The sequence below is a fragment of the Mus caroli genome, chromosome 18, assembly GCF_900094665.2.
Source record: "Mus caroli chromosome 18, CAROLI_EIJ_v1.1, whole genome shotgun sequence".
Classification (NCBI taxonomy): domain Eukaryota; kingdom Metazoa; phylum Chordata; class Mammalia; order Rodentia; family Muridae; genus Mus; species Mus caroli.
This window is the reverse complement of record NC_034587.1, coordinates 39,689,256-39,713,260: the sequence shown is the minus strand read 5'-3', so window position 1 is coordinate 39,713,260 and position 24,005 is coordinate 39,689,256. Positions and strand designations below refer to the sequence as shown.

The 24,005-nt window shown below is 43.2% G+C and overlaps 1 protein-coding gene across 12 annotated transcripts in view; it reads left to right on the top strand.

Annotated features, from left to right (window-relative positions):
• Ppp2r2b (protein phosphatase 2 regulatory subunit Bbeta) overlaps nt 1–24,005 on the top strand; it is a 404,944-nt gene that overhangs the window by 368,687 nt on the left and 12,252 nt on the right. For all 12 annotated transcript variants that reach the window (XM_021150238.2, XM_021150241.2, XM_029471977.1 and 9 more), the window contains one exon: nt 17,088–17,257. In XM_021150238.2, the coding sequence (XP_021005897.1) occupies nt 17,088–17,257 (170 nt within the window). The remainder of the gene's footprint in view (nt 1–17,087; nt 17,258–24,005) is intronic.

The window sequence follows — 24,005 nt, the reverse complement described above, 5'->3', positions numbered from 1 at the left end:
TGATATGGGCAGAGAAGAGTGGAGACCCAGGACCAAAGCCAAAGGAATGGCAACACTTAACAATGGGGTACAGAGAAAAAGGTAGGAGATGAGCTTCTAGCGGTAAGAGGAAAGCAAGGTGTATAAGCAAAGCATAGGGAGTGGCAAAAAGATACTAGGAAGACAGTATCAAGTGCTTGTGATGCCACTAAAGATGACACTGGGGGTGTGATTAGGAGATTTGGCCCCGTGACAGCCTTTCATTATTAAAGGAAAAGTGACTGCCTGACATGTTGTAGTGTACATCTGCTAAGTGAAACTAGTCATGTGATGCCTACATCACATCAGATGCCTAATGTGTAGATGCCCACAGCCCTACAGGTATGGATCAGGTCTTTCACCTGAATCTCCACTGTGGTTTGGACATGCTTGTATCCATTTTACCTACCTCTGGAGATCCCACCATGTTGGGAGGGATTGGCTTGCATTGGGGACTTAGAGGAGATCCAGTTAGTCATGGAGGTCCTGAAGAAGGAACCAGTGTACCTCTCTAAAGTAGGTCTGGGGAACCTCACAACACCAATCCCCTTGAATGACTCCACCAGCAAGCCTGCCTTCTGTGGTTCTTTCTTACCAAGTAGATCCTCTCAGAAGGGCAAGACTGCACCCCAAATCAAATCCACAGAAACTCCTTCCTTCAGATGCCACCAAGACAGACTTTCTATTCAGCCTTCAGTCCCAGAGGGCATATAAATATGTCTTGAATGGACCATGTATAGGAACCATCAGGTCTTTTATATTGAGGAAATAAAGATGACAGTACTTCAGGCCTTAAACACTGAAATGTTTTAGTGAGTAGCCTCATTTAGAAAACAGCTGTGAAAACAGAGCCAAGTTTGGTGCCCAACCCAAAAACACAAATCAGAAATGTCATTTTCCTCCGAAGGCGGAAGGCATGCAGGAAGATGAGTTGTTTGTTTTGAAATCCTCTATGTTGTATTTAATTCCTATGCAGATTAGTATTAGTGCTCCAGTTTGTACATGAGACATATAGGTGAAGAAACTTGCCTCAGGTTCCAGGGCTAGAGTCAAATTTGAACCTATGTCTGTCAACTTCACCAATCTCCTATGTATTTGGCAGGGATAAGTACATGATTGTTTTCTTGTATCCAGAATGACAACTTGTGGGTCTGAAATTTATGTGACCCACATTGGCCCCATGCCCTGACCCCCTGACCATTTCTGCCTGCAGTGTTAAGTCAGCTTTGCATGGGGTGTGAAATCTACTCTCATACCCCTCACCTCCAAACTTAATGGCCACGCCCAGGTTCTGTAGGCCACTAGCTGCCCAAATAAACCTGTGTCTCCTTTCCCAGGCCCCTGATGGAATGTGTCCAAAGGCATCAACTCTAACTGCAGCTGTGATTCATCCTAAGGCCTCCAAAGGGGGTTCAGTATCGATCTGGGCATAATTAACTCTGTTTACTGCAGGCGAGCTTGGTTAGGTGAGAGAAACAAAGCCCTTTATTAAAATGCTTTTCTCCTGATGACAGGATTACCAACACACAGAGACACACACCCCACCTGGAGAAAAGCCAAACATCCTTGCTACTTACATGAAACAGAATACACACACACACACACACACACACACACACACACACACACACTCATACGATGTCTACTCCATTCAAATTTAGCAGCAATTAACTGCAGAGCAGACAAGCCCCGCATTCAAGTAAAAATAGAATCCCTTCCCCCTTCTTCCGTCTTCATTTCCATTTTTGATTAATTTACCATTTCTGTCAATTAGTCATCCTGGAGACTGCAGTTGAGTGGATTTTCCTAAGGACTAGAAAGCTTATTAATTTTGGAGGTAAGCGTCATTCATTAACAGTTGACACTGTCCCAGATCCTGCCCTGCTCCTCTGTGCAGGGTCTTGGATGAGAAAGCAGTAGAGGTTGAAATTACCACCTGCACGTGACTACAGCCACCCCCACCTACTCCCCACCAAGACATGCAAGATGAAAAGGGTCACCTGTGGAGTCCCAGGTGGCTCTGACCCTAGAACATCTCTGGGCCACCTTACCTGTAATTGTCATCTGTGATGAGCCATTATAAACAAGTCAAGGGCATAGGTGAGCATCTATATAGCTCAAGGAAAACAGTCAGGAGACTACCTGACAGGTATTTTCTCTGGGAGAGTCCCTGGCCTCTCAAGTGTGTTAGCTGATACTGTCAGGATCCTAAGGTAGCCCATTCTTTCATGCCAGAAGCATGTCAGGAAATCCAATGCTTCCTAAATGATGTAACAAAGACCCTACAGTCCCAGTGGCTTCAAGCCTCACATAGCTGTCATCTTGCCATTCTGGAGTCCAGACATCTAACATGGGTGTGGCTAACTAAAATTAGGCTGCCTTCCCATAGGACATTATGGAAAGAATTGACTTCCTTGAGCTTTTTAGCTTCTGGTGACTGCCCCCATTCCAGGGTTTGAGAATCCAGCAATAGGGAAATGAAAACCTCGAATCATACCCCTGCCTTCTCTTCTACCCCATCCTCTTAAGGACTCTTGTGTTTGTATGAGGTCCACCCAGATGAAATGGGACAATCTCAATCTAAGGTCAGCTAATTAGCAGCCATAATGCCATCCAGTCTTACTTCCTTCATGGAAAGGGTCCATATCTGCACACCATACACCTCAAGATGACTTCCTGGACTCCTAAGCCAGTTTAGATGTCCTCTCTGAATACTAAATGTCATGTGTTGCCTGATCAGGTTTTTTTTTTCCTCACTAAGTCAAACCTCCCCTATGACTAGACACTGTTTATGGCTCCCTAGGCACATAAAAAAGTGCTGAAAAAAATCCTCTATATAGGCAAATGACTGTAATCATGCAAAATGATAGTTTGCATCTGGTGCTTCTCTTTGAAGGGCTAGGAAGGCTCACATAAAAGAGGAGTTGGCTGGATTCATTCATTTCTAGCTTTAAGAATGCATTTCTAGCAGCTGGGGTTTAGGTTAGTGATAGAGCATGTCCTTAGCAAATAGGAGAAAATATTAGCAATCTCCTGAGGACGGAGAGAGGAGCAAGGGATAGAAGGAGCAGAGAGGGATGGACAAAAAAGCCCACTTTATCATGTCTAACTTACATTAAAGATAATTTATATTTTGTTATATATTATATGTTCATATAATATATAATAATACATTTATAGTTAACTTATATTAAAGTTAAGATTCCTAGGCACTGAAAGCAGGAAAAAAATGGCAGTCCACCGGCCATGATTTCAAAAGCTACAATACTTTCATAAGTTGGGAAATACAAGGTAACTTGAGTGCGGGAGGAGTCTGTGAATAGTAGCCTTTTTTTTTTTTTTGCCATTTTTTTACTCATGTATTCTGCTTCTATTTATTGCTGCCAAACATTCAAAAGATAGAGCCTTTCACCCATGCAGTATCGACTCAAGGAGAAAGAATCAAACACGAGTCACGTGGACAAATGCATTTGGTGATGACAGATCCTGGATCAGAAGCTGCAGCAATGCAAAGGCTCTGGGTGGGACTGCACTTGGTAGGTGGGCATCAATGAGAGGGCGTGGCCAATCTGTTATGAGAAGGAGCATCTAGGGAGCTTGTAGCCCTAGGGTATGAGGACTTACACTCAAACTCCCCTTCATACAACTGGTACCCTTCATGCTGTATGCCATTCATAGGACATGGGAATTGGGCAACATGGTAGACCTGTAAGCCATGGTAAGGACTTTTCAATGTTACTATACTAGGAAAAGTGACATCTAGGAAGATTTTAGGGAAAGGAGTAGATGGGTGTCTGTGACCATTTAGGAGTGAAGCGTCAGGAGAAAGAGTGAATACTAGGAAATGAGAACAACATTCTTAAGATATCAAATCGCATGGTCTGGAGCAATGCCAGGGGTATAAATTAGTAGGTCTGCTTATAAACTAGCTGTGGAGGGTGAGGTTGAGAGCCAAGGATAGGGAGGGTAGAGGGATGGCTCAGTAAAATGTTTGCAGTTGTGAAGGCATGAAGACCTGAGTTTGATCTGCAGAGCCCATGCATAAAAGCCAGACATGACAGTGAGTGCTTGTAATCCTGGTGGTTCAGTAGCCAGCCAGCTTAGACAAGCTGATAAGTCCCAAGTCAATAAGGGATCCTGAATCAAATATGAGACAAGGAATTCTTGAGAAATGGCACTTGAGGTTGACCTCTGGCACATATGCAAGCACATATATACATTCACATACAAAGAACCAAGGTTCCCAAGTGTTTTGCTCTAAGCACGGACCAATTCATAAATTCTGTAGACTCTGAGATTCATGGAAAAACTCATAAAATATTTGCATTGACACATTTTGCTAAGAAACACTGGCAGTCCCTCCTCATTCTTTATCTTCATTGATCTTAGTGAAAACTCTCAAAATCTTTTTGATTTTTTCTAAGCCTTTTTAAGCCTTTGCTTAGTCCAGACAGCCCTGTCTTGACTTTGTAAGTGCCACTGTGTCTACTTATATATCTCTGTTGGGTTTGAGGGTTGGTTTGGATTGGTTTGGTTTGGTTTGGTTTGGTTTGGTTTGGTTTGGTTTGGTTTGGTTTGGTTTGGTTTGGCTTTGGTAACTAGAGAAGTTAAGATTCAGGGATGAGTGGAGCTTCAACACTGATCTGGTTTATTTCTTACTTCAAATGGTGAATACCACCATCCTTAGTACTTGTGTGCATTGAAAGATGGAGAAGAGAAGTGGAGGGATCTCTTATGTGTGTAATTGACCTGTGTTAAATCTATCAGTTAATTCAAGCCCCTGTATGCTTCACATAATTCTATTTTGACAGCTCAGCAGATAGCATCAATAACTGAATCGCGGGTGCTGCCATCCTCTCCACTGGCTTTCAGTCCATCTTATAGGTCCTTTATCTGTTGAACTGTTGTGAGGACTTATTGGTCCTCCCATCGTCACCAAGCACAGAGCAGATCTCTGCAGCAGAAGGCAGGCAATGCTCATCCTGCAAAGCTCCCTTCAAGTTGTGACGCTCCCTTTTCTGTCTTTAACCTCAGAATGAGCATTTCAATAGCACGTACCTTTCGTATGGGCATCCTTAACCCTGGGGTCAGCCAGTACATCCTGAAATTGTAATGGCTTTTGAAATTTTCTGCACTGAGACAAAGTTGTGAATTGAAAATTTACATGTGAGGAAAAATGGGATCATTAAGCTTAGGGGAAAAAAATGAAAATCAAAGCAAATATTAACACGATGTTGTGCTGGGTGTGGTAGGATAGAAGGGCATGTGCTAATGGAGGACAGGAAATTATGAAGTGTTTCTAACATAGAGTTTATTTTTAAGCTGAACATGAAATTTAGATTCCCAGTGTCAAAACAGATTCAGACTAAAACTATGCAAGCAGATTGTGGTGGTGGTAGTGGTGGCACATGCCTTTAGTTCCAGCACTCAGAAGGCAGAGGAAGGACAAATGGATCCCTGTGAGTTCTAGGCCAGCCTAGTCTGCAGATCTAGTCCTAGGACAGCCAAGGTTACACAGAGAAACCCTGTCTTGAAAAACAAAACAAGACAAAACAAAAAGCTTTGCAAGTTGAATAATTATACATGTGGTTTCAGTTAGCGTGCTTGCCTCGCCCTGAGGTCAGTCCCCAGCACCACCCAAAAAGAGTTTACTCTGAACAAAGTGTGAAATAATTGAACTGAAAAATGATTTCACATGCCTGTATCCCCAGTGTCCCCTCTGGGTTCTCAAATATCGTCAGTCTCTGTCAAGTACCTCCTATGTCCCGTCATCATTGGACCACAGAATTATGAACTGGTGTTAGTCAATTGCATACTTGTTGCCCTGGGAAGTTATTCGTGGTAGAGGGCCAGAGGCAGAGCCTACCATAGCGTGGACACTAAAGTATAAGGATTAGATATAGGAATGAATGGCATGAGATCAAATGTGAGACTAAGCATCACATTTCTCAGAACATAGTAATAATGCTTCTCTATTTATTCAAAGCTTCCATAGAATTCTTTCCCACCTAAGACACATTCCACCGCATACCCACTCAACTTCACATTGTTTCTCTGGATGGAAGAAAGGAAAGAAGGAAGGAAGGGGTTTTTTGTTGTTGTTGTTGTTGTTATTTTTGGTTTTTGTTAAGCCACTAAAAACACAGAGTCCAATTTGTGCTGGCCAACTGCTCCTAAACAGGTAGCCTTCCCTAGCGTGTGATTGGTATACCCAGTGTTACTCCATCAGAGAAAACTGACTTTCCTTTCTCCCAGAAGCTATTACCTGTAAATAGCTTCCTGGCTAGGGGTGGGACTTTATGGCATTTTCCCTTATCTGATGAAATTTTGTCTGACTTGAGCTTCTGCAGGGCTTCCATGTGCTGTCACAGTCTCTGTAGGTTTGTAAGTGCATCCACCTTTGTTGAGGCTGCAAAGTGCCATTTTCTTACCATTGCAATCCCCGGTGTTTACATTCTACACTTCTCTTCTGCATAGACCCCTGAGCCTCGAGAAGAGGGGTTTGATGAAGAAATACCATTCGGGGCTGAGTGCTCCAAAGTCTCTCACTTTCTGCACAGGGTCCAGTTGTGTTAATTCCCATCTATTCCAAGAATGCTTCTCTGCTGAGGGTTGAATGATATATATTGATCTGTAGATATAATAATATGTTGTTACAACTCATTTTATTCTACATTCATTTAATAGTGTTTATTCTTAAATGAGGGATGTGATGGAGGTGTTGTGTGTAAGATTTTCCAGCTCCCAGAAAAATCAACCTCAAACTCAGAATTGTCTCAATTTTACATTTTTTTCTCCTACGACCTTTCTGAAATTTTTTAATAACCTATGTAATAAACTCTAATTTTTACATTGAAATTGATTCTGCACATGTTTGTCCATGAATGCATACATGCATACATTAGTGCCTCCCCATATATAGAGGTCAGAGGACAGTTTTGGGGAGTGGGTTCTCCCTCCCACCTTTTATGTTTCAGGAATAGAACTTGGGCTCTGTGACAAATACCTTTACCCACCGAGTCATCCCATGGCTCTATAATAGAGCCTTGTACCAAATTATTACCTGACACAAAGCTATATGACTTGAGAATAGTACTGTTCTGTCCTGCTCTGCTTGGAAGTTGTACAGAAAGCAGAAGCTTGCTTCTGTGCTGGCCTTAGCAACTTTTGTATCCCTGGACATTTGATGTCAGTGCCATCAGACAAGCAGGATCAGCAGCAAGGAACAGCCTTTGGTTTTAAAATTCTCATGCAGGCCACAGGTTTAGTCCTATGGTATCAAACTTCAGAGCTCTTGTGCAGGCCTTGGAAGTCAAGATTCCTCCACCCTCAACAGCAGCCAGTATTACTGTTCTTGGGACAAGGGTGTCTAACCCCTTGACCCTTAATGGCCCTGATGCTGCTTTTACCTTCTCAGTTGTTGTTGTTGTTGTTGTTGCTGCTGCTGCTGTTGCTGCTGCCACTGCCACTGCTGCCACTGTTGAGACTGTTGTGGCTGCTGCCAGTGCCTCTCTGCCATTGTTATGCTATAACTCCCCTGGCTTTGATGATGCTGTTGTCAACCTCTCAGTGGTTCCTATGGTTGTGCCCCTAGTACTGTCAAGGCCATGTGGTCTATTCTACAGCTGTGATGTTTTCCATGGCTTTACCGTTCCTTTAGCTGTCAAGTACTGCATCACTTAGTAGATTCTGTAGCTAGGCCTATTGGGCACTCACTGCTACTGCCTAAGCTATCACTTCTTTCTTTGTAATACCAGTTCAGCATATTCTACTGGAAAAGGAAGGAAGGAAGGAAGGAAGGAAGGAAGGAAGGAAGGAAGGAAGGAAGGAAGGAAGGAAGGAGAAAGGGAAACACTTGAAGGGGGGAATGAGACTATCTCTCAGCAGTCGATCACTTTTCTGGCATGCACCAAGACCTACATTCAATCCTGAGTACACACATACATACACACACACAAAAAGAAACAGAAAGAAAGAGAGAGAGAAGAAAGGAGGGGAGAGGGAGGACAAGACACAACCACTTAAAAAAAACATCATGATGGTAAAGAGTCCTAAAGGTTATCCCCATGCACTCAGCTCAATAAGTAGTCTGGAAATCCCAAAGGGGTTTTGTACCAATCAAAGCTGACTTTTCATTCAAATGAATGTTTGTACCAACCACAGTCTTGTTCCTTTTGTACCAAGCATAGTAGTCTATTTGCTAGGTGGACAGGGGAAGTGTTTCCCTCTGACCTAGGTAGAAATAGTTTCAGTGTCACCTAAAGTTCATCAAAGCTTATGAAAGCAGGAAGTCTACTATAAACCATTTAAAACAGTCTAGACTAGAGATGCTCTTGCAGGAGTTGGAGCAAGCACCTGTCATTGTCCTGTTGTCTTCTGAAGGCATTCAAAAGCAGAGTGTTCAAAACAGATAGTCCTGGCATAAAGGATACTCACTCAGCTGAGTGAGTGGTTAGCAGTCTTTTGCTCAAGGGAGCCAGGACACCAGAGGAGAGAATAACAGCTGCCTTCTGAGGAGTCAAAGTGCCCCATGCTTCCACGTTTTTGCTTCTTTATAGGAAAAGGTAATTTTCACTTGCTAGGAACTTACCAGCATTAGTGTTGATTGTAATGGTGTTTTCATTGGTTCTTCAATGGTGTCCTATACATGCCCAGTGCCCCCAAGTGATGATGGGACTCTGTCACTTGTATTAATATCAACCTACTATATGGTGTTCTACATTGACTTCTGTGTTCTAACCAGATCTTGACACTGATCTGGAAGTTCACAGAAGAAAGTCATGGCTTCTGGGTCAGAAAGGATATCAAGGGGCAGTGGGAAGGGAGGGGAAATTAAAAGGGAAGAGCTTGATGTTAAGAAGACTTTTGACTTTTAGAGAATGTTAAATCCACTGAACAACTGCTGACTAGGAGGTGGCTTCTCTGTGTTCTGTTGAGGTCTGTAGGGTAAATCTCAAAAACCAACTATCGCAGCTTATGACAGTCCTGAGGTTTGGAAACCTTGCTTTAATGGGGATGAAGAGAATTATAGATGCATACCATGGTGGCCATCAGTATTGTTCTGGGGTGAAACCAACTCCAGTGTGTAACTTAGGCTTCTTGGCTTAACTCTTCCAAGCCTGAATGTCTGTCTACCTGTGCAAAACAAGGTCAGTTACTGGATTCCTGGATTGCCATAAGAATCCGTGAGAAAAAAGTTTTCCTGCCCCTGATAAATCTTGGCATTTATTAGCATGTGTTATTGTTCAAAGTCCATGTAGTCAGAGATAAGAATGAGAAAACTGAGGCTCAGAAAAGCTAGATATTTACAAAAATCCAAATATTAAATTCAAACCAATGTCTAAAACCCATGACTGAACATTAATGGTAATAACAGATATAAATATAACCTGCCTTTCTGCCTCACCAGGCCTGAGATATACCCAGGTAAGACCAGCACCTAAGAAAGCTAGAGAGAGCAGAAGCATTTTGTACAAGAGTCTGACCTTCGGGAAATCAATACATTGTGGGTTTTATTGTCTGGTTGCTTCATTTCCATTTTTGAAACAAGGTCCCTTACTGGCCATACTGGCCTTAAATTCCTGATTCTCCTGACTGCCTCTCAAGCAGTGGAATTACAAGCATATAGTATCATGCCCAGCTCAACACAATACAGATCCATTTCTGTAAAACCTGCTGAGGGCTTCTCTCAGTCACTGAAGGGAGTCCATGAACAACAGTGCTGACTGAAGGAGAAGCCTTTGTTTCCTGTGGTGGTTATAAAATGTGTTCTCTCTTCATCAAAGCACACTGGCTAGAAAGTCAAGAGTTACCTTGGAATGTATGGTATCTTTGTTGTCAATATGGTGGAACCTAGAAACATACCTCTGGATTTGTCTGTGAAGGTCTTCCCACAGATGTTCTTCTGAGGAAAGGTGGGAGTCCCCAACTGAATAAAAAGGGATAAAAGAAGAGGCCAAATTAGGTGCCAACATTTCCTGCCTTGCTTCCTGGCCCATAGAGATATAAGAAGTCCCAGCCAAATGTTTCCAACACCCTGAGCTACACCATATCTTTCCCACCATGATGGGCACTAGCCTCTCAAATCATGAGCCAAAATAGATTAGTCTTCCCCACAGTGATCAAGTGTTTGGTCACAGCAACAGCAAAATAACAAATAGGAAAGGAAAGAAAGGACTATGTTGAAGGTTTGTCCAGAGTTGTGAGAGACCCCTGCAGGTAGTAGGTGCTTAATGAATTGGCCCTGATTGCATTATGTTAATTTCACAAAGAGATGACTCTACTTGGTAACTGTGGTTGGTGAAAACATGGAGATAATGAATAAGCATTTGCTTGGCTATTTATACAACGGTTTAAGGCTTATATTAGCTCAAGTCCATTTTTCTGAGACCATCACTCCCTGCAAGATATGGCAAGGCCATGGAGGTGGGGGACATAGCAGCAGACTGTAGAGTCAACACTTAATTTACTTTTTAGCCAATTACCAATGGTAGGCAACTCTCTCAACTTCCATGTTTTGCCTGCTTAAGAGTTTTAGCCCATGACCTAGCACACAGGACAGTCCCTTACCTCCTCCAACATAGCACTAGAAGTTTCCTCTGGTAACAATGTCTCTACTCCACCGGCTTTGGATAACATAAGACACTGGATTAGTGGTGGATTAGTAACAATGTATTTCTGTAGGAAATCGGCTCTGGGAGCCTACAACCATTCATGAAGGAGCCATAAGAAGACAGAGGGGCTGTGAGCAGCCCACCCAAGGTCCTTGTGATGCTTAGTCTCTGCTGAGGCAGACTGCCCCACTCAATGTGAACTGCTCACCTTGGTCTGCTAGGAGACTGCATTCAGCAGGGCGTGGGCTCTTCTCTTCCCCTCCACATGTCTGCCTCTCCTAGCAATGATTATATATAAAGCCTGGGAACCAGGGACAGCTTGAGAATGCAGCCCTAGCCTTCACGGTGCCATGACAACCAGCTTCCCAGTGTTCAGCCCTAATAACAGGCCACTCACTTGCCATCTCCTCCACCTGGGCAGAGACTCCCTAGGGGGCTGAAGCTGCTCTTGGAACAGCTGCAAGATGCTTCCTGATGGGAACAAATTATCAGAGACAGAGAAGGAGGGAGCAACGGGAGCTCTTTCTGAGGGGGGTGGGGGAAAGGTGGAGCAGAGAGGCCTGAGTCTCTAACCTATGATGTGTGGCAAGAAATCCAAGAGGACATTGCCATCACGATCCCAGAGTCCCTGGACACAGAAAAGTACAGTTCTGCAGAGAGAGAAGCATAAGGCCCGTGGATACCCTGCCCCATACACTAGCCTTACAGGAAGAGGGGTGTAATGGAGGGGAAGACCAATATGAGCCCTCGTAAAACCAGGCTTGCCTGTTAACAGATTTCTTCATTAGGCTCCTGTCGAGACCCCCACTGCCAACTCATCATCTTGTCTGGACTCGAGCCACCTCCTATCGCTGCTGCCTGCTGGATAGGCTGTGCTCAGAGCCACCCCCTTCAATCAGTAGCCTTCCAGAACGGCAGTTCTCAAAAAGGGACTAGACCTGTTCAGCTAATGAATGACTATTCTTCACAATAGGGTGACAAACAGGTCCACAGTTAATGAACTTCTCTGTGCACACTTGCCCAAATGCAAGCTTTAGATTGGCAGGCCACTGCTGAGGCAAGCACAGGGTTTTGCTTCCCTTCCCTTTAGATCAGAGATTCCAGCCAAGGCTACCATATGAGAAGGTTCCACCTTCAGAGCTAATGAGCCCTTATGAGGTGCACACTCAGGGACCAGAGAGTCCTATGGGGCCCAGTCTCTCTATCCTGTTTCCTCAGCTATGGAGTGAAGATGCTTCAGCCTTCACTGTGCCTGGCAGGGGACAGGTGCTGTTGCAATCACCAGTCCTTGCTTTCGAGGAAAACCATTCTCTGACCTGGAACTTTCTAATCCTTCATGACTCTGAAACAAATACAGACTTTTGAAAATAATAGGAAGAGGGTCTGGGAGGTGACCAAGTCATAAGTGTTTGCTACACAAACACAAGGACTTGAGTTCTGATCCCTGGCACTGGGCACAATGACAGATGCCTATAAACCCAATGCTACAGATCTTTGCAGCTTATCAGACAGCCAGTAAGCCAGTGTCCAAATGATCGAGTGCTAGGTTCTGTGAGAGACCCTGACTCAAAATATTAGGTGGAAAGTGATAGAGGAAGACACTTGCCATTGACCTCTGTCCTCCACCCACATGAGCACATCTGTGCAACACACACACAAACCTGTGCACAAGCATCCACAAACATACACCAAACACAAGTCTGAAGTTAGGCCCAAGTTTGCTTCTGAACTGGGGAGGAGACAATGCAGGCATTAGGCTGGTTCAGGAAGGCCCTGTAGGTTGAATCTCAAGTGGAAGAAATGAGAGAGCAAGACAGATAGGAAAAGAGAAAGGATCAAGTCAGAGGACAGGCACAGTGCTTCATAAATATCCACAGCACCTTTATAGTCTTTGAGTCATAGGTCACAAGCTACATAGCCCGTGTGGCTCACAGGTAACTTGTCTTTGATCACACCCTTAATTTATTTTGAACTTAGTTACTAACATGTAAAAACAAAATCAATATTCCTCAGAAAAGTGTAGACATCTCAGAATAAGCTGACCGTGGGAGCCACACTCCTCCTGCCTGGCAACCATCAATGGAGCTGGATGGAAACTGCCATTTGTATGGGGTGTGGACACTCAAGTAAAGCACTCCCCTTGTCTCTGCTGCATGCCTGTGTGCATTTATATTGTCCACTCTCTGCCTGGTCCTGAGGCAGATGATGGGTATACCAGACAGGACTCAGTAGAGTAGGGTCTGGTGTGGGCTGGCCTGTTGGATGTCGACAGTAGGAAAACTCTGGAAGCATCTGAGCAGGGAGGAGCCTTGCTTTGGGATCAGTCATCTAGCACATGGCTGGGTATCCTGCAGTCTCATGCCCTCTCACTAAACTGACGTCTCAATGCTTGGTCCACTGTCTGAAGCTCCTGGCTTCTGGTTTTGTTGGTTCTATCAGACCACGAGCTTACCAGCAGCAATGGGAAAGAGAAAGTGACTAATCCAGGGTAGTTCTGCAGATCCAAGCCATGCCAAGTCAGTTGCTTAGAGAGTAGGCTCTTCAAGTACCCAGAGAGAGAGAGCAGGAGGAGTTGTCATGACCCAGGGAAACAGGAGCAGCTTATGAAATTTAGTATAGAGCCCATGAACTCCTGTCCCCTCCCTCTGCTGTTCATATGGTGAGAGGAACATCGGTTTCCTATTGCTGCAGTCCCAAATTATCACAGTTTAGAGAACTTAGGGACTAGAAGACAGAGTCATGGAAGTCAAGTCTGACGTGAACTCCACTGGGCCAAAGCCAAGGTGTCAGTAGAGTGATGGGGACCGTTGTCATTACATCAGACCCACCAGGTAATGTGACATCACTTTCTGGTTCTTTTTAAGTTCTTAAGATAAATTCTCTCAAACTCATAATCCTCCCACCACCGCCTCCCAAGTACTCGGATTTCATTTCCTTGTAGTTTTGGTTGGGGTATATGTGTTTTCAGTGTTTGAGATTCGGTCTCATTCTATAGCCCAGGCTGGCCTAGAACGTCTGCCTCACTAGCCCCAAGTGCTGGGATTCCAAGTGTGGACCATTACACCCAGATCACATTCTCAACCTAAACTGTGTCAATTTACAGTCTTAATTGCTCTTATCTACGACATATTACAAGTATGAGGGATGGGAACGTGGACATCTTAGATGGTAGAGTGCCAGTATCCTGTCTGCCACGAAAAGGAACTTGTTTTCCAATGAGGCCTGACATAGACCCCTGGTCACAATAAATGAGGAGGAACACAGCAGCCTCACTCTTCATGTTCACCCATATACCCCAGATCTTACTCATGTACCACGCGTGACCCTTGTACTTTTTGACATACACCATGGCCAGGCATGGTGGTAGTGTCTCATGAAACTGAAACCCTGGTGTCCCTGAGCCAAAAGTGAGCCCCGTGTTCATTTTCCCCTTATTATTGATGCTCCTTTTGTGCTATCAGGGCAGAGTTGGATTGCTGCAACAGAAGCCTCCAGCCCCTGAAGTGCTTTCGAACTTTCAATTCTTCTTAGTCATGTATAGCTCACACTTGTCTTATCATTTCTATCCATGTGAAGCTTTTGTACATGACTGAAAAAAATTAGGGTTTTATTTATGTCACTTTGATTTTTTAAAATAAATACATACTTCCATTGTAGGGATGGGACATGTGCACCCTATACACATGCGGAAGTCAGAGGACCACTTACCGGAATCAGTTCTCTCCTTCTACTATGTGGCTTCCAAAGATTGAAATCAAGTTTGGTGGCAAGTGTCATTAACCACTGAGCATCTAGCCAGCCCTGTATTTCTGAAAGAGAGTCTTGCTATGAAGCCCTGGCTTCCTTGGTTCTCTTTGTGTAGTTTAGGCTGGCCTCTTTTGAACCATAGCAACCCTCCTACCTCAGATTATGGGTTTACAACATCATGGCTGGCAAAGAGGGGTGTGTGTGTGTGTGTGTGTATGTGTGTGTTTGTGTATACACATCCTCATACAGGTAGGTGTTGGGTATTACTGCCACCTTGCGCCCCCCCCCCCTCATTTATACTTTTAGACAGGCTTTCTCACTGAACATAAAGCTCACCATTTTGGCTAGGTACCCAAGATCTGCCAGACTGTCCCCAACCCCACAACTAAGGCTGGTGTTCCAGATGTGCACAGCCATGCCCAGCTTTTTACATAGATGCTGAAGATCCAGATTCAGGGATCCTCGTTTTTATGCAGCAAGCATTCTGACCACTGAGCCCTCCCAAGTCTCCAAAGTACATTTTTGACTCATAGTAGGGTTTCGCTTTGAAAGCTTACTTTAAGACATTTATGAAGAAAGTATATATGGGGAGTTTTTTAAGAGTCATCTGTAAAAATTAGGGGCAAATAAGATGTTGTCTGCATTCACTGATTCTCCACCAGGGTTTGCAAGATGACAGGTGTCTGCAGTGTTCACTGAGGAACAGCTGTTTGTGGAATCAAAGTGTCTATGAAAAGCACCTTCCAAGGATTAAGCCACTGGGCCTCAGTGCTCCCCACTTTTGAATCCTCTAATGCTGAATATGATCTTAATTCTCAATTGCTAGCCCAGGTCTGGAAATCAAGACACTAACATCTTAAATACAGTAGCTACTAACTAAATCTTAAACTACTTCTGTCAGCTGGGCAAAGGCCAAGGTCTGCAGCCCTAGGGAGTTCTTACCCTCTGTGGGGAAACTGTGGGCCAATGAGCAAAATTATTGGCTATGTCTTCTATGTAGTAAAAATTGCTGGCTGCATCTCAATCGGTGAGCCTTTTCTCTCCAGGGGCAAAACTGTTGCCTGCGAATCTCCAAAGCAAAATTACCATCTGCCTCACTCCGTACGGAAATTTCCCATTGTCTCCCCATTATGGGGAAATTGTCAACCAGGTCTCAGAATGGAAAACCCTGACAGCTGCTCTTCTCCATGGAAGAGATGTCTGCAGAAGTGATTGGTGTAAAACCTATGCACGAGTCTGAGTCTAGTTCTCCCTCGTTACAAGCAAACCTTTCACATCCCTCTCATCTGCCAAGATCATCAAAGCCAGGGTGATGGTGGCATTGAAGGAGAGACCGATGAGCCAAAGTCATGGATGTCAAATCATAGCCTGGAGGTGATCTATTCCAGAGATGGCACTAAGTGGACTAAGCAGTTTGTAATTATGTATTTATATGTATGTGTATATGTAACAAAATTAAAAAAGAAAAAAAAAAGGAAAAGGATAGGCTAGATGCAGACCAAATACAAACTTGGGCTGTGTTCCTGCCAGCTATGAGGACATCTTTACTGACTTATGAATGTTGAATGAATTCATACCATGCAGTACATAGGAACTCAAGAGGTAGTTGGTTTTAATTCATCCCAGTTTCTTTATTTCACCAGTACATAGCATATAACGTGGTAAAACTCAATCTGAATTATAGCTAAGTTTGTGTGATATATTTTGTATATTAAGTGTGGCACAAATGACCTATGTGCTATGGTTGCATTTATATGAAAGTGAGTTGATGATTGCCAAGATTCACAGGAATGAGAAATAAAGGGCTTTGTCATGGTGTTTTGTCTTGTTTTTGTTTGGGGAGGGAGTTATTAGAAACATCTGAACTTAGATTGTGGTATGATTACATAAACATATCGTGATACATAAAACCACTGAGTTGTGCATTGTATTTTAGCATAATATAGATTACATGTTTTAGAAAAAAACTGAAAAGTGTTTGAGCATGTAAAATAACTCCAGGGGCTTGGGGTGTAGCTAAGTAGTACGTGCCTAACATACATAAGACTGGGTTTGTTCCCAACCACCACTTAAAAAAAAAAGACAAGGAAAGGAGGGGAGGGGAGGAGGAGGAAGAGGAGGAAGAAGAAGAAGCTGCTTGTGGACGTTGTACATCGTGGTGCGCACTAGGCTCCGCACCACGATGTACAACAGAGGAGAGGAGAGGAGAGGAGAGGAGAGGAGAGGAGAGGAGAGGAGAGGAGAGGAGAGGAGAGGAGAGGAGAGGAGAGGAGAGGAGAGGAGAGAAGTCTGGAAGGGAGGAGAATGAAAGGAGATAGGAAGAAAAGAGGAGAGGTGAAAGAAAAGAGAAAAAAGAATTCTAAGATATCTCACAACACAGGAATGCACAGACATTCAGAGATAAGGGGAAATGTGATCCAGATCTGGGGCTTCCAAACAGGCAGTGTCCCAGCAAGCAGAGTAGTAGACAGGTCCCATGCCAATCCCTTGAAAAACAAAACAAAACAAAACAGTAATATACCATATACTAGTGTTTCTGTTTTTAGGGAGCTGCCACTGTTGGCAACTCCTTTATATTCTACAGACACCCACCCTACATAGAAAGTTCACTGTTAGCTCTCTGGCTGGTCCCAACTTCAGAGCCTGCTTACAAAGCTGGGCTATCTGTATTCATCACGTTTTTTTCTTTGTCTTTCTTTTGTTCTGCAGTTTTTGAAGAGCCGGAAGATCCAAGCAACAGATCGTTTTTCTCTGAAATCATCTCTTCAATTTCGGATGTGAAATTCAGCCACAGCGGGAGGTATATCATGACCAGAGACTATCTGACCGTGAAAGTCTGGGACCTCAACATGGAAAATCGCCCCATTGAGACATACCAGGTACAGACCACTACCCAGCCCTCTGTATCCAGAACACTCCCTTGGTGTGCTTTTCCATCAGCCTCTGCCTGCAAATGTTAGAAGACTGTTCCTAGTGATGTGTTTGATAAAATACGGGCTGCGGGTGCCATGTGATTTAAGATGAGGATGCATGTGGACCGTTATATGCAGTTATCGCCTGGAAATGTCACATGAAATAGGTATCATAGCTACAGTGAGCAAGGCAAGCATGCCTGCTCCAGTGAATCTCTAGTGAAGAAGCCTCCTGATAAAAAAGGAACCAACAGCCATTGCAAAAGGGATGGTGCTGAGACCAGGGGAGCCCAAGACAGGGAAGCTTTGCATGGTAAGGAGGATGAAGGAGAAACTGTCGTGACCTCAGTAGATCAAGTATAATCTAATTTGTCTAATGCTTAGAAAAATACCACAGCCAAAGACCTGAAGTTAAGAGAACTGTAGACTGAGAAAGTTTACCTTGACCGTAGACCAGAAGACAGAAAGCTGAACCGGGAGACAAAAGCAGGGTGAGGTTTTGCAAACTCTGGTGCTGAGAGCTTTACTTGTCTCCGGCTGGGCACAGTGGAGATCCATAAAAGGGTCTCCTACAAGGAAATGGCACTGAAAACAACGGGTTTCACCTTCCAGTGTGAGAAGCAGGCTACAGGAAAGGGGATGGTGCTGAGGCAGGCTAAATGGTGGTGGGAGGGAGGAAGGGCAGGGAGGATGGAGAGTTGGTGACATCTGCTTGCTTATGGAAGGTGGAAGGGGGAAAAAGTGAAGACTCCATGTAAGAAGCACTTGTCCTTAGCTCTGGGTGGCAGAACATGTGTGGAAGGAACAAAGGAGAAGGCATTGTCTAAGAGGAATTTTCACTGAAAGAGCTTGACCAGACTTGGTGGTAGAAAGGCTATTAAAAAGCCACGCAAGGGACAGGGAGATCAATCAAGAGACAGAAATAACTACTCTTATTTTAATATATCTTTAATTAGATAAAAAGAAATGAGGCAGAGAGAGGGGCATCTAGGAAGTCAGATTTGATTTATAGTGCTTTACTAGAGATGTGTTCATCTATCACAGAATTCACTCATTTCAGAGTATGTCACACCCTGGGTTTTAGTATATTCACAGAGCTCTAGATCCATCACCAACTCCAGAATAATTTGTCCTTACAATTTTAAAAGAACATTCTGGTTGCACTGGGAAGGAAAAACTGTAACAGAGACAGGTGAAGATATAAAAAGAATGAATTTTAAAGCTATCACAAACTATCTTAGGGTTTCTATTGCTGCATTGAAACACCATGACCAAAAAATCAAATTGGGGAGTAAAAGGTTTATTTGGCTTACACTTCCATATTACTGTTCATTATTGAAGGAAGTTAGGGCAGGAACTCAAACAGGCAGGAACTGGAAACAGGAGCTGATGCAGAAGTAACAGAGGGGTGCTGCTTACTGGCTTGCTTTGCCTGGATTGCTCAGTCTGCTTTCTTATAGAACCCAGAACCATAGAGGCATTTCCTCAACTCGGGCTCCTTCCTCTCTGATGACTCTAACTTGTGTTAAGTTGACTCAAAACCAGCCATTACACAATCTTTGGCAAATGGGTGACAGCAGCATTAATGTGGGTGTCAGCAATAACAGAGGGGCCCAGACTCCTGATGTAATTCCAAAGTAAAATTACAAGGGTCTGATTATGTCGTAAGAAGGGATATATTGAAAGTTATCCCGTGTGTTAATGTATTTAACAACTAGAGAAGTGGAGTTGCCTTTTTATTTAGAGGAGGAGATGAAGAGTTTTGCTTTGAACATGTTAAGCTAATGAAACATAAACAGAATAGGAGGTAGACAATCAAATGAAAGTACACAGTAGGTCTTCAAAGTCAGAACTAGAAAAAGCTGCCTAGGTGGTGAGTATATTTAAAGAAGAGACCAGGACCTGCTCTTGGGGTTTTCAGGCTGAGAATAGGATGATAACTTGGTAAAGGAGATTGAGTGGAAGGGGCCAGAGAAATATAAGGAAAACTTGAAGTGTTGAGGAGGCCAAGTAGACAAAATCTCAAGGTGGAAAAAGCCACCAACCGGGCTGTTGCTAAACTTCAAAAGAAAAGGACTGAGCATTAAGCACTGGCCTTAGACATGTAGAGGTTTCCAGTACCCTAACAGAGGAGTATGCAGAACAGCGTGAGTATGAGGTCAGAGGATATTCAAGAGACTGTGAAGAAAGGGTCTGAGCATAGACACTAGCTCTGAAAACAGAGAATGGATTGGTAGGTGGAATGTAGGATACAGGCAGAAGGAAATTACCGTGCATTTGAGGCCAATAGGAATAAACGGTAGAGAGACAACTGAGGTAGCTGAGTCTTCAAGGAACACAAGAAGTGATGGAGCCCAGTGAAGACTTGGCCTGAGGGAGGTGGGTAGCTCATCTGTCAGAGGAAGAAGGGTTGTATGGGTAGCTCAGACAGAGGGGGCTGATAATGCCATTCTGGGAACACCCACGTGTTTCTTACCACTTCTATTTTCTCCGTAGAATGAGGTAGTCATCTGGTGTAAACGGATAAAAAATCTTTAAGATGTTCATTTACCGAAGGGAGTTACCATAATGTCACTCAGGGATCAGCTTGCAGTTTCTGTTCTTCATTTAAAACTTGAGGACCTTGAAAAGAGCTGGGCGTATAACTTGGTTGGTAGAGTACTTGCCTAGCAAGCATGAAGTCCTTGGCTCATTCCCCAGTAATATATAAACTGGGCATAATAGTACACACTTGTAATGCTTGTAGTACACACTCAGGAAGTGGAGGCAGGGGGATCAGTTCAAAAACATCCTTAGCATGGGAAACATGAAATTTCTCTCAAAATTATTTTAATAAAATAAGACAAATAAATATGTCTTCCATTTACCAGCTTGACACAGATGACAGACAGGAGGATTTAACCTGTGGTGCACTTTTGTTACAGGGGTATAATTCAAAAAGAGAGGTTTGTTGAACATCCACACTAAGAGTGAGGTTGTCACAATGGACCCCCAAACTTAAAGGAGCTAAGAAAGAACAAAGTACTTGGGTCAGTGGCCTTGAAGACCTGACAGAAAGAAAGTAGCAATAGAAAGAGATTTGCATAGAAGATACTGCTTTAGTCATGTGATAGTGGGGATAGGGACAACCATTGGAAGAAGAATGGAAGGGAAAGGGAAATACTCAAGTTGCTTCAAGGAATGGCAATGCTTCTGATGGTGTAAGGCCAATGGATAGATAACAAGAAATTGAATGTGTGACATCAAAGGAACTGAGAACAAGACAGGAATAGTTGTCACAAGCAACAGGGCAGCCCATTTCAGCACATGGACTTGGGGGCAAAATTCCCCATCATCCCCTAGAGAGTTATAAGTAGCAATGTCTTCAGAGACAAGAGCAGGAAGGAAAGGGGGGAGGGGGAGATCATAGACACTGGAGTCTAGGAAGGCTGAGTTCCACAGCACACCCCAACGGAGCTTAAGAACCAAAATTCAGGGTCAATAGGCAACATGATCACTGTGTTACCCATGTGGTTCAAAGAGCATACCCCATGCACAAGAGATGGATTCTCCCCTAAAGCCTAGACTTCAGGGCTCAGCTCAAAAGATCCTACCCAATACTAGTCCCTCAGCCCTGGGTATTTGGACCAACATAGTACTCATGTCTTTTTCCAGCTGTAGAAGGTAAACCCTATAGTTTCACGATCCTCAATACAAAAGAGAGAATGCTGTGACTGGAACCTGAGTGTGGGCGGTATTGCAGCAGGCAGCCTGCCAGAGTGCCTCGCCTAGAAAAGAGAAGATTAGGGACACTTGGTGGCAAACACAATTACTTTTATTTTGGGAAAAGGCTTTTAGAACAAATCTAGTTTTAGACCACAGGTCCTGGTTCTGAAGCCATATTCGGCTGGTGCCAGACTTGGAGATCATATGTACAGAACACTAAGAAATAGGTGGCTCAGCACGTGTATTCAAATGGAGTGCCACATTTTATTTTAACTTAGAAAAGCGTGCCTTGGAGTCACTTACATTTAAATACTATATCAAAGATGATAATATACTATCTACAATTTATAAACTCTCAGTGAGTATCTAAAATGTTCTGGGGAAAAGAACTTTAGATGGGAACCCTTTTCACGAGCAGCAAGGTATCCACCTACCCAACCTTGGCCCATGGACAAGCAGAGATCCCCAGCATCCCCTAGAGCAGTGGTCCTCAGCCTTCCTAATGCTGTGACCCTTTAATACCATTCCTCGTGTTGTGATGACCCCCCAACCATAAAATTATTTTCAGTTGCTACTTCCTGACTGTAATTTTGCTTCTGTTATGAATCATAATATAAATACATGTTTTCAGCTATCTTAAGCAACTCTCATGAAAGGGTCACAACCCATAGGTTGAGAACCACTGACACAGACTGTTGCTGGAACAGCACGATCTTCAGTGAAAGAGCAGGCAAAGAGGAAGATGTGTTAGACACCGGTAGGCTTTGTTCCCACTGTGCACACACCAACAGAGCCAGGCATGTTTCAGTAAATAGAGACCTCAGTATCATTAGCTGTTTTCAAACTTCCCCACAGACTAGAGGTGGGTCAGCTGCATCTAACAGGCCGACTCCACCCACTCTGCCTGATTTTGATAAATACCAGCCTTCGGGTGCTTTCATGCCATGTGAGGAGAGTCGAGTAGCTAGAACAGCTGGTCATATCACCACAAACTAAATGTTTACTATAAAAATGGAATGCCCCTAACCAAAAATGATCGAACACCCAAAACTTTGTGAACGCCAGCATAAGGCCACAGTGGAAAAATCCATATTGAGGCTTGTGAACACAAGCTTCACTTCATGCATATCATTTTAAAATACTATATAAAACTCACTTTAGGCTATCTATAAGGTATATGAAATATAAACAAATTTCATGTTTGGACTTAAAGCCTATTCCCAAGCTAATTCATTAAATATATACAATCCAAACTACTGCTTTCCAAAGTGTTTTGAATGAGGGAAACTCTGTGTGTGTGTGTGTGTGTGTGTGTGTGTGTGTGTGTGTGTGTGTGTGTGTGTGGCATTTACTGGGAAAGCCTGCTAGTTCTTAAATATAGGTAGTTGCATTGAATCTGTGCATAGCTTCGTTGGGATGGCCATTTCACATATCTTTAATTTCTTCAATGTCTTGGAATTTTAGTTATACAAGTTTTGCACTCCTTTGGGTAGATTTGTTCCAATATATTTTTGAAGCGTGGGGTGGGGGTGGGGAGGAACCATTGGATTTCTTCCTCATTTGAATATAGGAAGGCTGTGGATTTTACGTATTAATTTTCTATCCTGCTACTTTTTTGAATGTGCTATAAGGTGTGGCAGATTTCTGGTGGAGTGTTTAGACTGTATGTAGAATCATATCCTCTACAAATACTACTTTCATATCTCCCTTTCCTATCTGTATCCTCTGTCTCTTTCATTTGTCTTATGGCTCCAACTAAGGCTTCTAGCACTGTACTTGGAATGGGGAGAGAGGAGGACACCCTTGCTGTTCCTGATTTTGGTGGAAATGCTTTCTTTTGTTTTCCTTGTAGCATGATGTTGGCTGTGAGCTGGGCATATATTGTCTTTATTATATTGCAATATGATCCCTGTATCCCTAGATACTTTTCTCATTAAAGGATGTTGGATTTGTCAGAGACCTTTTCTGCATCTAATAGAATGATCATGTGGTTTCTGTCCTTGTATCTGTTTTTTATGTGATTTATTACATTTATTGATTTATGTTTGTTGAACCATCCCTGTATCTCCTGGATGAATCCAATTTGATCATGGAAGGTAAACAGATTTTTTTCACTAATTGAAGTTTTTTTTTAATCTTATATTTTAAGAACTTCATACATGAGGATTTCACACCTACATCACTCCTGCTTTTCTCCACTCTCCATCTAACTCCTCCTGCATCCCTTCTCCCTCCCAAATTTATTATCTTTATTTATTATTGTTACATATGTGTGTGTATAAATATAGATGCACATGTGTATACACAGCCTATTGAGTCCACTTAATGTTGCTCATTAGAGTGTATATTCTTTGGTATTTAGCTACAATATCCTGTACATATCTGTTAGGTCCCTTTGATGAGCAATGACATTTAATTCTGATATTTGTTTTTCTTGTTCAGATAATCTGTTAGAGAAATGTATGTATGTGCAGGGATGGCCATTTTCAATTAGACAACCTATGAGGGAACTTGTCCCTGAAGAAAACTGATTTTCCTTCTCTTAACAGTCACTGACAACCTGTAGCTGTCTTTCTAGGAGTAAGACCAGGTAGAATTTCCCCAGTCTGAGTTGGCATGTGAACTAATCCAGGCAACCACATTATTGAGAATTCATGGGCATATATTCTTTGTCATGTCTAGGGGACATTATGTAGTATTGAGGCATCCTGGGCCTCTGACTCTTACAATCTTCCCACCCTCTCTTTGTGATTTTTTTCTGAGCCTTAGGTATAGGGGTTGGGTTGCAGATGTATCAGTTGGGAGTGAGCACCCCAAGGTCATTTATTCTCTGTGTTGTGGCCAGTTATAGGTCTCTGTAATTGTCTCTATCTGTTACGAGAGGAAGCTTCCTTGATAAGAGTTAAGAACTATGCTTTACAAGAGACAGCTATATTTGGGTCCTTTCAGCAAAATCTTGCTAGTGTATGCAATGGTGTCAGCGTTTAGAAGCTGATTATGGGATGGATCC